The following is a 15,589-nucleotide window of genomic DNA, read 5'->3' as shown; positions in this document are numbered from 1 at the left end:
TAACCATAAATAGCTGGAATACCGTATAGCAATGCAGATTTGGTTATTTATAGATTTTTAATCATATGTCTGTTATTACAGTCCATTATTGTACACTATAATGCTATGACGTTTGATTATGCTACGTTCTATCATGTGTTTGAACTTTATAATGATCTGATTTATTGTTTATACAGAGTATACTTGTACGTTGTTTACCACATCTGTACATGTTGACAATACATGATGTATACTTGTAATACACACCTATTTGTGTATGAGTTAGAGGCACATAAGAATCATGTATGTATGTATGTATATATATATATATATATATATATATATATATATATATATATATATATATATATATATATATATAAAAGGTATGCTATTGATCAATTGTCGAATTGACCCGTTATTGCTAATGACTGCATTTTTTCCTGACCTGACATTACACCGCCATTAAAAGGAGTGGTGAGCTAGATGCTTTTATCTACGATTCACCAGTTATTGAATATCGGATGGCAAATGACCCAGAATGTCGCTTGATTAATGTTGGCAAAACGTTTGGAGAAGAAGGATATGGCATTGGGCTCCCTAAAGGTATGTTTCCCGTATTTAAAGTTTCTGTTTCACAAGACAGAGAGGACACACACACCGGTATGGTAGCATGAATTTTCAGTATTCAGTTGAAAAGAGTTACATCATTTATGTAACTGCATGGCTAAGCCAATATCGGTTGAACGAGCAGCGAGACATTTATTGTCAAGCTATACTTAACCCCTACGCGTTCCAATAACGATATTCTGTAATAAGGTTTTGGTCATATTTTATATTATTTGAGGGAAGTCAAAAACTGTGATCATATATTGAAACATGCCAGAATTTTGTTCGACAACAACAAAATATCATCATCGCTTATAGACAGAATATATAACGGATTGACATAATTTCTCTTCCCTACCCGAAGTATTTTGTTAACAATGACTATTATACACTTACTAAAATTTAATTTATATCAAACCGCGATACTTGGCACCCATATTTAATACGGAATTTAAATATTATTTGAATTCAGTTTCGGTTTTGCGAAGCTGTTTTACATTTTCTTGGCTTTAATGGATGTATATACATGACAAGTATGATTACCATATATTTATGTGACAGGTTCACCTCTGAAAGAAACGCTGTCGATATTCATCTTAGAATACGAAACAGATGGTTATTTAGAGGAATTACAGCAAAAATGGTTCGGGACGATGAACTGCTACAAAGAGTCAAACATTAAATCAAGTAGTGGTATTGGAGACCATAAAGTTAGGCTTGCTCATGTTGCAGGTATTTATCGTATTAAATTGCATTCAGTGAAATCACCGTGTAAGAGTACTCCTGATCACGTGACCTTGTCAGTAATTTGAAAAACTTATCACATGTCATATTTAATTCGTAAAAAGAGCGCTAATCTTTTCGTTTTGATCTGTTTTTCACGATTACGTTAGAGCTTTGACAAAGTTCACAATACGATACCTGGGAATAAAAAATGTTGATTCATCAAAAAACCAGCAACAGTGTTAGTAGGTTGTGTCCACTTTAATAAATGTGTATTAGTTACCAAAGATAATGTCCGTTGAAATATTTTGTGATCGTCATACACATAACTCTGTATTTAAGGTTGAAAAGTAATAGAAATGTTTGTAATGGTAGAATATTAACTATTCACTATATGCTTGGTTCAGAATTCCGACTCATCTTTCAAAGGCATTGAAGGAAATGAGATGTACAATTGGTTAATTGGTTGACTTAATCATTCTGGGACCACCTAGACAGATAACACTTCTCTCCAACAGTAAATTAAATATTGTCACGACAATCGTTGTTTAAAGGTGCAAAACCTACAGAAAGAAGTCACATTTGTCTGGCTATCGTTAATGCTTACAATAGAGAGATTAATATCTCGGCCGATTTACAACTCAAAAGTTTCATACAAATCCCATTGGTTCACATTCTCGCTATTCATCGTAACCAGAACTCCTGATGTGTCCGTCCAATCGATAGCAAGATGAAAGCACGAAGACCAGATAATAATGTGTAAATTGCCATAGCTCGGTAGATATCTACCACGACTAGCGTGTCTGTGTCTAGTTTTCTCCTGTGTGCCTTCTGCATTGATTTCACCAACTAAATACCATTCGCGTCAACTTTAATCAGGGTATTGAGAGTTTGAAAGTTGACACGTTGGCGGAAGTGCCCTTATTTATGTCAAAAATACACGGAGTCGTCTTCCTCTTAACTCAAAATGTCATGTTGGTATGCTGGAGACAAGCGATACGGTTTTTGATTCAGTTTCTGTTATCATTTTAAACAATTACAGGACTATTCCTGATGCTGCTGATGGGATTTGGAATCGGATTTTTGATCTTACTTTTGGAACATTTGGTGTATCACTATGGAGTTCCACGAATGCAGCTACACCCAGAGCATAAAAGAAATTGGTTGGTTTTGAGTCAGGTAATACTGTCCTATACGTTTTCCTTCCATTGTCGAATTTTTGTTACCCAATGTGTATTTATCACTGTTATATTTCACATACAGTGTGTAGGGCATCTGTTATATGTTCGCTACCTGACACAAATTGAGAGACAGCCATTGAGGATGACTGTACCGTCATCACTTGTTCGTGTCCCTTAGTAAGCATAAACATTTGTTCAACCTGGAAATTTACGGACGAGTCAAGACTTTCCCATGAAGACACCAGAGTAAGAGGATATCAATGTTTCTTTCAAATTATTTCTTTCATTATCACGTTTTCGTTTTTAACTCACATTCAATATATGTATTTATGCCAGAGAGAGATTACATGGTCAGTCGGCGGCATCTGTCTGTCCGTATGTCTGTCTGTCTGTCTGTCTGTCCGTCTATCCTGCTGTCTGTCTGTCTGTCTGTCTGTCTGTCTGTCTGTCTGTCTGTCTGTCTGTCTGTCTGTCTGTATGTATGTATGTATGTATGTATGTATGTATGTATGTATGTATGCTGCTGTATGTATGTATGTATTATGTATGTATGTATGTATGTATGTATGTATGTATGTATGTATGTATGTATGTATGTATGTATGTATGTATGTATATATGTATGTATATATGTATGTATGTATGTATGTATGTATGTATGTCCACATCAAAAACTTGAAAGTCGCAGCACCTACCGTCTCAGTATTTAGTGTACAGGTGCACCAGGAGTTGAGATATAAAATTTATTCAAATGAATGTGTTGGTGTCAAAGTATGCAAATGAGGTAAAAAAAGGCAAAGTCCTGCAAATTGGTAAAACTCTTTCACCACAGGCTAAATTGGGTTGAAGCTTAAAACGCAATTTTCTTTAGGTAGCCTTATATAGTTAGGTCTTTTCAAATTGTGGTGAAATCTGCATTTTTGTATTTTGGGGGCAATTTTCCCCGTTTTTGGCCCTACAAATCTTCTCTTAAACTAGTCTGATTGCTTTGAAAGGTGGTATGCTTGTTTCTTGGGGTGAGCAAGGTCAGGTTTGAACAAATTGTTGTCAAATTTTCATATTTGTATTTTGGAAAAATTTTCACCGTTATTGGTCCAAAAATATTCCTCTCGCAAACCGCTCGTCCGAACTTTGTATGCATGTTCTTTGAAGTGACCTCAGTCAGGTTTGTTCAAATTTTGGTGACATTTTCAGTAATTTTGGTGTATACCGTTGTCATATCCGTGTGTCAGCCCCGGGTGGCAGCATTGTTAGCACTGCCAGAATGTTCATCATGGTTTAACACCATAGCTGGCATGTCCTTCATTTTGACCTACCACATCTGATCAAATGTGAGCACGATGTCCTTGACACTCTTATTTCATATAAGCTCAGACGCCGCCAACTAAGCTGTTCGTGCAAAAAGGTGTTCGTGCGCAATTTTTCAGCGGGCGGGCAAATTTCAAAACTAATCAGCGGGCGGGGAGAAAAAGTCAGTATTTACTGTGGGCGGAGAAGAAAGTTCATTTTTTCAGTGGGCGGGGAGAAAATTTTTGACAGTGGGTAACGGAAAATACGGAGAGGGAGGGGAAAGTCGTGCTTGATAGAACTTGTGGGGAGATATAAGCGCCTAACTTAGAGGGGCGCAATGTTCTAAGGTATAGTACTAGCTGCTTTCAAGGTTTTGCGCTGTCTTTGATTGCCTACAGGACATTAAGTGGGCAATGGGGAATGTCAGTAGTGGGGAGAGGGCAGTGGGGAGCTTGAATTGTTGTGGGGAGTGGGGAGCGGGCAGACCATAGATACTGGGGGCAGTGGGCGTCAAAATTCAGTGGGAGGGCATTTTTCCCGTGTATGCCAGTGGGAGGGCAGTTACGAACAACTCTAATTTCCCCTCCAAATTTTAGGTCAAGGTCAAAAAAAAAGTAAAATCGGTATATAAGCCTTCAAAACATGTTTTGTGATGATTTTGCGAAACTGATGAAATCTACCAGTTGGCGGCACCTGTAAGCTGCAGCATCTGACTGCTTTTAGACATCGTGTAACTTCGAGTACAGGAACTTGTTTACAATTATTATCAAGACATGGTTGAAACTGACTACACGTAACCAGATATAATATGTAAAAAAGAGGACTAATGACGTGACAACTTAACTTGTATGAAACTGACTCTTACGGTGTGATAAACTGAAAAGTTTTTGCTCACTAAAATTCCCACGAGAACTGCTTGTTGGTAAGGTTAACGATAACTCCCAATTATATATCCAGACTAGCGTTGTTTGAAGAGACCATTCTGTCTTTGCATTTTGTCCATTACACCACCTTCAACATTTACAGTAGTTTAAATGGAAATGGAAATACAATTTTAACGGTTATTTAAAGAAAGTGTCTTTACTCTGATTGATGTTATTTCGCAAACATAAAACGCTCACAATGTATACACATTTCTATATAAGATTGACAGTTTTTCGGTTATTTATACCATTATTACGTTAATTTGGGGTTGCTTTCTTTCGTAGAGACTGCACCGAGCTGCCAATACCGAAGAACTTATACCCTGCAAAGCCAACATGCAAGAAGTTATCACGCTGTTTAAAAAGGGTCAATTTACCAAAATGTTTCAGAGAGAACAACTTCGAAGAAAATCTGTAAGTATAAGTATTGTCCATTGGTGGCTGTACAAAATGATGAACCACACTGAAAGTGATCTACCCAAATTTACGACAAACGTAAAGGTATATCATATTATGAAAAGTGGGAAAGAGAAATCCAAGATGATAGGAGAACAAATAAAGATGCACAAAATAAATTGAGAACATACAGAATATTCAAAAATTATTAAAATTGAAAATTACATTACTGGTATAAATAATATTGATCTCCGAGCCTGTCTTGTCAAATATAGATTAAGTAATCATGCATTAAAATTGACGCCACCATAAAATACCCGTACATGAAAGAGTCTGCGAACTCCATGAGTTGCCCACCGTGATCAGTCTATTGGTTGGCCACCGTGACAGGTCTATGAGTTGCCCACCGTGATCAGTCTATGGGTTGGCCACCGTGACAGGTCTATGGGTTGGCCACCGTGACAGGTCTGTGGGTTGTACCATGACCAGTCTATGGGTTGCCAATCATGACTGGTGTAAGGGCTGATTACAGTTACAGGTCTATGAGTTGCACACCGTGATCACCTATAGGTTGGCCACCGTGACAGGTCTATGGGTTGGCCACCGTGACAGGTCTGTGGGTTATACCATGACCAGTCTATGGGTTGCCCACCGTGGCTTTCTATGGGTTGCTCACCATGTCCAGTCTATGGGTTGCCCACCATGACCGGTCTATAGGTTGTACCATGACCGGTCTATAGGTTGTTCCGTGACCGGTCTAGTATTCAACCAACTACATTTCCATTCATGTTACGGTGCACACCATGATTCAAAGTTGAAAGTATTTTTCTTTTCCAACAGCAGCTGTAACTTTCACTGGTCTCTACCGTTTCTCGCAATTGTGAATGTTTCGATTTCGTCATTATTGAAACCGCAAATCTGTGAGTGTAAACATAACAATCGCAGACATTCAAGGAAGTAATACGTAATACACAGCTCTGTTTGTTTTTTTATTGATTTTACACTTCTTTTTAAGTATCTATACGTGCAAACGGATGGTAACATAATACCACTGTATTTGCTCAAACACCGCCAGGCGCACAAATGTTCTCATTTACAATACGTGACAATGGGTTACACAACGCTGTTCACACAAAACTGAAGTTATAATCAAATATTATCAAGGCACATCATATGGAATATTCGCATAGTGCAGACATAGCCGTTTAACGTGTTTTACAGGGAATAGGATGTTGTCATTTCCAGTGTGCATATTCAAAAAATACAAAATGCTAGTAGTATTACACACATACAGCTGCATTATTTGCTCACCGGATCATTAAACTTTAATTTCTTCATATTTGCCAAATATTGACATTAATATTGACGGGAAACAGCTGTAACTTTTTATCATATTTGAGCATTTTTGTTCAAGAAAGAGAGTTCGTTGATCTCTTTTACTCCCTAAAGTACGCTAAAATACTACGTATCAGGCTTACAATCACTTTGCATTGTGTACAAGGTGTAATGCCAGTGTTATTCTTGTCGGGGCTGAAATTCGTCGAACACTCGGCATTTCCACACGATTTACGGAGTCAAGATAATGAATATTTCAAACAGAGCAAAACTAATGGAAAATATTTGTGCAGTCACAACTTATTGAGAGCTTTACGCGATAACTATAACGATACTTCTTACTTACAACTGGCGGTTTTGTGTTATGTCAACATTTCCTCTCGTGGCGAATCATGCGATAATTTGAAGTTTTCTGTAAATAAGTTAAGTACCTTCCAACTACCGAGACCTTCAATCGTCACGACAAGAGCTGCATGAGGATAATGGCTTTCAGAATACTGCCTCTCCGGAGACATTATTTTACAGAACAAGACATATGTGGCACTATACATGATTTAAAGCAGGACACAAATACAACTCACTATAATAACCCACCTCGTGTGTAAGCTTGATTTCTGTTCAGTTTGAAATGATCATCGATCATCATAAATGCAATTTCTTTTATTTGTGTAGATGCTCCGGAAAGATTCCGCCTACGATCTAGAATCAACAACCACTTTCAAGGATCTGATCGATTCCATTGCATGGTAAGAGATTCAGTTGACTCCATTTTGAAACCGTTTTAGTGTTCTTTTGTCTTTAATTTTACTATACACGTCGTATTAGCCATGAATGATGAAGTTAGACTTTCACTCAAGGATACAATTTTCCTGCGGACTCATGTCTTATCAATGACACATCGCAGTTTTAATTTGAAGTTTAATAGTGAGCTTCCCCGAGTTTTTGCCTATTGCAATTATGATATTCTTTCAGTAGCTGTATCCTTTTGTGCATTTCCTGTTAACTTTCCAACGTAGTCTATGTGTAATGACCGATGTTATTGTTGGCAACTGAATTCTGCCCGGACTAGAACTCATTTGTCAACAATGACTATGCAAATTATATAGACGTTATACTGTGCTGTGCTGTGCTGTGCTGCACTGCACTGCACTTTGCTTTACTGTACCGTACTGTGCAGTGCAGTACTGTACAGTACAATACTGCACTGTGCTTCGCTTTGTTGTACTCTGCTCTGCTGCACTGCACTGTACTGTACTGCAATGTACAGTACTGCAGTGTTCTGTTCTGTGCTGTACTGTACTGTACTGCATGGGGATTGCAGTTCTTTTGTCAACACACGCTATGGAGAACAAATATGATTAAAATGTTCAAAAGTTACTATCGCGCACATTTTAAAATTTTAAATTTACCAATTTTAGCTGTGCATATTTTTGTAGTATTGTTTAATATATAGGACTTGTTGTTGCTGGTGTTGCCTAATAACAATGAAATAACTGCAAGGGCGTACGAGATTTTCCTGATGGGAATATATCTGTATTTCAGGTTTTACCTTTAATGTACAATGTCTTTCCAATATTCTCCTGTACCTTTCGTCACAATTTGAAGTTTAGATAAGTACATATAAGTTAAAAGCTAACTTTCTGTAATTATGATTGGCCACAGGGAGCAACGTAGAAGCAGTGGTCCGTTCAATAACGATCGTCGGTCACGTGATACTAATTTGAACAAGAAATCAGAAGCAAAGGAAACTATTATGATGCAAAACTTGGATAAACCTCCTCATAGAAAAGATATAAGACGACGACTCAGTGACGTCGGCAGTGATAGTGACACATCATATGATAACTTACAACGATTCTCTCCAACTGGAGAGTTAGTCAGATTTTCACCTCATGGTGACGTCATAAGCCAGTCTCTCTCGGATTCACTCAATAATTTAGATCAACTTGACAATCAAATGTGGAAGCTCAGTGATCAGAATAGTGGAGCTAGTCTCCATTCCAGTGGCGACCAGGATAACCAAGTACCACAAAATTTTGATGGTAACAGCCATTCGGATCAGGAATTCAAAAATCGTCGTCCAAAGATGGACAGCACTGTAGACAGTGCACAGCATGGAGGAGTTAACTTTGCTGACTCGAGTTGTCCGAGTAGACAGAATGGTCGAGCAAAATTCGCGACATGGACAGACGATGATGATGAAGAGGATATGTTTGATCAAGAGCCAACCGAAACACACCCAATGATGATGGACGAAGATTTGTCTCACTACCAGGGATCATACAGAGTGCCGCCACGCTATGCAAACTCTTCGATGAAGTTGCCTCATTCAGACGAAAATTACCACAATCCCTACTCATATGACCCGTACGACCCGTCTGTCTTCGACCCACAAAGATTATCTAAAGGGGAGTTACTCTTGAGATGGAGATTATCACAGAGAGAAATGACAAAGCGACTTGGGAGAGCGTTGAACGAAAAAGCCAAGTTGGAAATGAAAGTGTCAGAGTTAGAGGCTCAGTTAGATGACAGGTGATATTTTGCCCTAATCTCGGAGGCGCAGGCTCTTACTGGCCCATATGAACGTTCCAAACGTGCAAGAAAGGAGAACGGTGGGCCTGATCGTAAAGGTCAACCAAGTTGAAAACTGGTGAGAAATTGAACTGGTCGACAACAGTGTACAACACTTTCGCGGCACATAAGTGGTGAAAATAATGTAGCAGGTGTAAAAAGAATGGGATTAATGCTTTATGCGCACGCATGCGTCCGGCTTGCGCTAGAATGCTGATAAAGGTTAAACGACTCACATTAATTACTGGAAAGTCCATTGTTTCTTTTTGTTGGTCATATTTAACCGGTCATCGATAGATTGATATTCTTCCGTTGGGCGTTTAAACTGTAAGGCCAAAAAACAATAAAATAAATATGCTATTCCGATAACATGATTTTCAAAAATAGGGTAGGTAGGTCGGCAGGGATTTTTTTTTCCAAAATATTTTTATTGAACACGTGATTTTACGGGTTGTTATTTTATTTTTTTTACTTCCGTGTTTACGTAGCTCTAAGAAGTTTAGGGTCGGCAGGCAAAAATAGGTTAGGTCGGGTTATCGAAACAGCACAGGCTTTTTTGTTTGGCCTAAGGCCAAACCTGACATCAATTAATACAATTTCTTACTTCGGTAAGGCCTTGTAAAACCGACATCAAAGTGCAACTGGTTCAATATATATTTGGCATAAATTAAACTAAAGTCAATTATGAATTATCCGCCAATTCTGTCCTTAATGTTCACTTTTTAATCAAAAGTAAAATATCGCACATGTCTATAATTATTTAAAAGTTAAAGTGAGATTTTCATTAATGAGCCAAAATGTTTGAATATCTGCGTTAATTTTGAATTGACTCTCAGTGTAAGGTACAATGTTGATCAAGCAAGGCGTAGAATGTGGAATGTTTAGCAGAAATGTCAGAAATATCAACCACTACGTTGCACTTTTCACTGACGCTGTCATTCGAGGAAATTTCAAAAAAGTGCAGTGCACTGTATTTGCTATGGCATTGCTGGGCTATCAATTACATTATTTGCTCTTCGTAGATTGCCATGATCCCTGACGAATCTCGTGATCGATCTTCCAGATATGTCTGTCTTGGAGCTCCCTTATCTGATAGTATCATCAATCATACTTTCTCAATTCAAACATTAGACTTTTGCTTATCGTCTTACAATCTCCCAATATTTAATTGTTCGCTTGTAGCTCAAAATATTCAGAAACTTTCTGTTACGTGTCTAAAATAATAAAAGGGGTACAATTGTTAGATTCATTGAGTACAAAAGGAAGTCATAGGGTTTAATAGAGAGGCTCCAACCCATGAAGGATTTTCAGATTCCAAGCTTATCTAACTTAATTATTGTTCTGCAAATACTTGCTGCATGAAATGGTTATGTCGATGACTCCGTACACGAAATAGCTATGTCGATGAGAGATGTTTTAGTGAAAATTCCCTGCTAAGAAAAGTTTTCCTGCCACAGAGCAGCTATGAAGCATGTGCATCGTGATTTATCTTGTAAATTTGCTGACACCTCTTCCAAATCAAAAGTTTGCAAAATACCATATTTCGCATACCATATTGAATATTTCGAAAGTTTAAAGCTCACAACACTTTTATCGCCATCCTTTTTGAACACAAAGACATAACTGAGTGTATACGTCAAATTACCCGAACTTCGAACATTTTGCAGACTCTCAAAGACGGTCAATAGCAAATTTCAGTATTACTATCTAAAGGCTGCCAACGTCAACGCACAATGCAAAACTACATCACTAGGCAGAAATGGGGTAACTCTGTCATACTGATACAATAAATAGATAATTCTGCTTGATATAATCGCAATTTTTATGATTATAATAGCTTTGGTATTGTTAGCTGGATAAAGAACATCAAGGCAAAAATTAACAATTAAGTCACGTGAATTACGAAATCCAAAAATCTTGCCTGTACTAATTGCTTACAATTACTCATCACATTTTCAAAGCCTGGTTGAGTCATCACTAATTTGGTCTGAATAATTGTTGAACAAGTACAATGAATGATAATTCGATTGTCTTCTCTATGTCCTGTTGACTACGTTCCTTGACAAAACAAGTTGTTATAAATCTTTTGGTTAATCGTTGAAGTTCATGCAACTACCGGTAATCTGGTTTATTCCGGAATTAAAACCCTGCAACACCACAGAAGTAATCGCTGCTGTGCTTCACGCAATGCTAAGCACTAACCTATTACTATTTACAGCGATTATTTAGCACCATTTCGTTGCTGTAGGATTACTTGTGAACAAATAGGCAAACTCCTGTAGCTGCATGTCCTCCCATTCGTTGACTATCGTGTATCTGACATGACTACTACAGTTTTGATATGCACGATTTCTCAGGTTATTTCTTGGTGCCGGAAAGCTGGGTACAGATGTTCTCTCCTTTATTCCAATGGGTAATGAGATGAGAGTCTGCACATCTGGGATTAGGGATTACGTAGATCATCGGTTTACCATTGTAGATGACTTTGATTGGTAGATTAGTTGTATTCAAGTGTGACTGTTCCTGCAACACACATTAGACTCAACTTGGGGCTCTGAATGCTTTCCAAGTGGTGTTTTATTCGGTCACAGAAACACAAGTATTATAAACACACAAGATTATCTGTTCATTTTCTATCGCAGAATAGTCGCGATTGAATTTCATTCATGTTTACCGAAGCATTCGTTTTATAACGTCTTAACGAAGGAGCTACCGATGAACTTACAGACTGGTGTGGAGGGACTGTGATGTAACCAAAGAAATGGACGACATGAAAAGTGGGTTGTTCTCGGACTTGCTGAAGTATTGAACTCAGAATAAAACACAACGAACTGACCTGCATTGCAAATTGATCAATCATCGGACACAAGTTTGCAGCCTACACCGATTACAGTTTCTAAAATATGAGTAACTATGACGATAACAAATAAGCCAATCCTTATTCTTTTCAAAACTTCAACATGTATGTGTTTTTGCGAACATATTAAGACTTCAGTAAACATGACGGGTACCTAAAATTGCTGCTAGGTGACTACTTTCTGAAAGTTTCATGACATAAAGATGCTTCGTCACATGCTTTATAGAGTATAAGATTGTATTGTGAGAGGAATGAATGCATGCATTTTACACGGACAATGTCATACATTTCAATAATCTTTCGCTAATTTTACAGACAGTTTGTTCATTATTTAAATCGGAGATAAAATAATCAAGAGTATTCAAATGCTTAATTCGTACAAGGTTTGTTTTTCAAAATTTTAACAGACTAAGATTCAACCCTTGAAAATTATCATAGACAGCTGATTTACGATTGTCTAAAAGCTAAACACTTCAGTGGTACAGACATCTATACAGGTATTTTTTATCTACAAATTCTTCGTTCATATTCACTAAATCCAATTCCTTTTGTTCAAAATGAATCCAATATATATAGAATGCGTTTGACAGGATACGCACAGCGCTAGTGACGTCACAGGACCAACTTCAATTGCAAGAGATCAAATGTCATAGACATGAAATAGATACCACAAAGGATGTATACTACAAATACTTTTTTATATTGATGAAGAAATGTACCACTGTATTAGCTTCAGTTTCATAACATTGAAAGTAAGTATAGTTATTTCATTCTTAATTCATGTGTGCTATTTTTAAGAAACAAGTTTACGACATTAAATTAATTGAATTAACCATATTGTAATGCGTGTTCTCATTTTCTTGATAGTATACATAAGTGTTGGTACTGTGACTTGATTTATATTCTAACATAAGTGATTCTATACATGGTTTCCTGTTCCTGTCAGCCCGCATGTCAGTTTACTTATCCTAGTACGTGCCTTTACGAGCTATCTACTATCTAACATACATTCAATCCATGACAATTCGTGGCCAAACCATGTATATGTATTTCGAATAGACATCTTGACTAACAGGTTTATCGCTAAAATGTCATTTCTTTTTCTATCAAATACGTCAAAACAACATGCTTTTACAAACTTGCAACATGCCAGTCTTTTTTCGCCGTACACAATGCGGCCATTCGATTATTTCACTCATTTCGTTTGAATTTGATGAATACGTAAGTCAATTGGATCCGGATATGTGATTTAACTTAAGTGATAATGTGTGTATTCGATATTCGGTGTTTAGCCTGATAGATTGATCTATTGCCAGAATGTTTCATTCGTTTTGGCGGGGATTTGGCCAAGGGGTGCTGAGGGCTAAATTCTTTGCTAGGTGATTTGGTGACGTTGTTGCAAGATGTAAGAATACCAAAAATGTCGAAAAATGTCAAAGTGTTAAGGATTTATACAATGTTATGTTACTACAGAGTCTTGTGAGTAGCGGCATCTGCGTTCGTTTGTTCGTCATTTGCAGTTTCTTTATGGATGGTTTTACTTGAAGCTATTTTCAAGTGTTGACCACATAAAACTTAGTGAAAAAACGACATAAGGCAACAACTATGAAAATCATGGTGTAAATTAGCTCACTCACGGGATTAATAAATTTGATAAGTCATAACATGAGGGCTACTTATTTTTCGCCAAAGAAATGGGGCGCCCTTCTCCCCATCACCACCACCGCTGAGCGCTTATTGACCATTTTGAAATCGTCCTTGCTGGTGGAAGTAGCACGGTCCCGAGAGAACGGCATCGTGTCGATCTGGGCAGACGACATGGTAGCACAGATGACATGGTAGCACGGACGACATGGTAGCACAGATGACATGGTAGCACAGACGACATGGTAGCACAGATGACATGGTAGCACAGATGCGAAGAGAGACTTGCACAAGTGGAAGTAGCAAATTTTAATGGTAATACTTTACTTTTGGCGTATGCCTGTCGTCACCTGAATGTGACGTAGCTAACATGTGTACATTGCATCACGGTGGTTTCCGACATGTAAATGATGATAATAACATCATTAATATTTATCTACTTCAAATGAAAATGTCCGTGGTCACGATTTTGCGAGCCTTTAGTTCAGTAATCGTTATTTTAAGGGATACTCTGATTACAATATCGAGCATTTGATCGAAAGCAAAATTAGAATCGAACATTCCCCAACATGTGATAGAAAAATCACATTTCCCATATCTTAATTACTTCAAATATAAATTCTTGGGTTTCATATTCCAACAATTGAATGACCACAAAATGTACCGCACATGCTGGAAATTCAAAAATGTTAGATTGATGAAGTTTGGTTTGCATAAAAGAAGCACATGACGATCAAGAGTATCCAACATGTCTATCGTCATACGGGATATCGATACATCAGTATCATATAGGGATGAACCGAAAATGCAAGCGTGATAATCATAGGAAATTAGGTTATTGCCGAAATACCGATATGTCGATATATATACATACATACATACACCTACCTACCTACCTACCTACCTACATACATGGAAATGTAAAGGCTAAAAGAGAGTCGGATGTAGTGCAGAAATCGACGTAAATGTCCATTTTTAAAATGATCTTGCACTTAGCGATCAACTATTAAAGTCGCGATACAGTTTGTATCTCATATATTGCTAGACTGTATAACAGGAGACTAGTCTGTACTATTGCGATATGAACAATGGTTATCTTGTATATTTAAAACAATAATGTCATAAATCGCGTATGTTTGCAATATCTTTACAACGGTGAGGCTTACACAGAAATCTGTGTTTAAATTTAATGTTTACCACATGTTGGTATTTGGGTAACAGTTTTTTTTCCGCGTTATTTTTTCCCTCAGGGTCTATTAGTAGTATTGTTATCTTGTAAAACATGTTTCATCATTGCCAGTCACCAGATTCTAGATCTATTGTGTTTGCTTGAGCTAAAATAATACTGCAGACAGAACAATATGTATGTGTCAGTGTCATTTGTGTCCTCTATTCCTAAACTAATGCCGATTGGTGGCGCTAGATTTATAGGCACCGTGTTTTATCCTTCAAGTATTAGCGAACGATAACTTAGCACCCGCCAAAATTCGATAAACAGTAAATGTTAATGTAAGAGAGAAGGAAATGGGGTGTTATCGGCTCTTCCAGTCTCCTGGATTAATGTAAGGCTCCAGTAAAAACTAATTTCTTACAATATACTCTTCAGAAATGCGGTTAATTAGGTAGAAACATTCTTTTAAATGCGACAAATTTTCCCAAATGATATTTTACCTTCAAATATTAGAAACTAAAATCTCATAGAGATCATCGGTTTATTCAACTCTTTCGCTTTGTCCCAGCCAAAAGAACTGGTACTTTCTCTTTGTTTTGTTTTGTTTACAGTAAAATGTACTGCATTCGGATCAAGTTTTGCTAGTACATTCATTGTCGCAATGTTTGAAAATGTCGTGTCACAAATATATGTATTTGCCCCAATGTTGTTTTCGAAGTCATATTTCGAGTACAACCGGCCAAACCATTTCCCTCCCAATAGAATGTGGTGATAGACACGTATATGCGTGTAGTCTATAGCCTTACACATTGACCCTGGAAAAATAGTATATATATGGTGTACCCTACCCTCTATAATGGCGTGTAGTCTATAGCCTTACACATTGACCCTGGAAAAATAGTATATATAT

General features: G+C 37.4%; 1 protein-coding gene across 1 annotated transcript; it reads left to right on the top strand.

Annotated features, from left to right (window-relative positions):
• Window positions 1-388: 388 nt before the first annotated feature.
• LOC139139427 (glutamate receptor ionotropic, NMDA 3A-like) lies at window positions 389-12,694 on the top strand. The gene is made up of 6 exons (XM_070708341.1): window positions 389-585; window positions 1,150-1,320; window positions 2,354-2,490; window positions 4,991-5,119; window positions 7,109-7,182; window positions 8,099-12,694. Exons 1-6 carry the CDS (start codon window positions 504-506, stop codon window positions 8,970-8,972), a joined length of 1,467 nt encoding a protein of 488 aa, XP_070564442.1. The 5' UTR covers window positions 389-503; the 3' UTR covers window positions 8,973-12,694.
• The last annotated feature ends 2,895 nt before the right edge of the window (window positions 12,695-15,589 follow it).

The sequence above is a fragment of the Ptychodera flava genome, chromosome 8, assembly GCF_041260155.1.
Source record: "Ptychodera flava strain L36383 chromosome 8, AS_Pfla_20210202, whole genome shotgun sequence".
Taxonomy (NCBI): Eukaryota; Metazoa; Hemichordata; class Enteropneusta; family Ptychoderidae; genus Ptychodera; species Ptychodera flava.
Note: the sequence above shows the minus strand (reverse complement) of the source record. Positions and strands in the feature narration are given on the sequence as shown.

Excerpts from the sequence above, each read along its gene's own strand:
- LOC139139427 (XM_070708341.1), top strand. The coding sequence starts at position 504 with ATGGCAAATGACCCAGAATGTCGCTTGATTAATGTTGGCAAAACGTTT. Across the intron at positions 2,491-4,990 it reads ATTGGTTGGTTTTGAGTCAG|AGACTGCACCGAGCTGCCAA; the intron begins GTAATACTGTCC and ends TTTCTTTCGTAG. Across the intron at positions 7,183-8,098 it reads CTGATCGATTCCATTGCATG|GGAGCAACGTAGAAGCAGTG; the intron begins GTAAGAGATTCA and ends GATTGGCCACAG.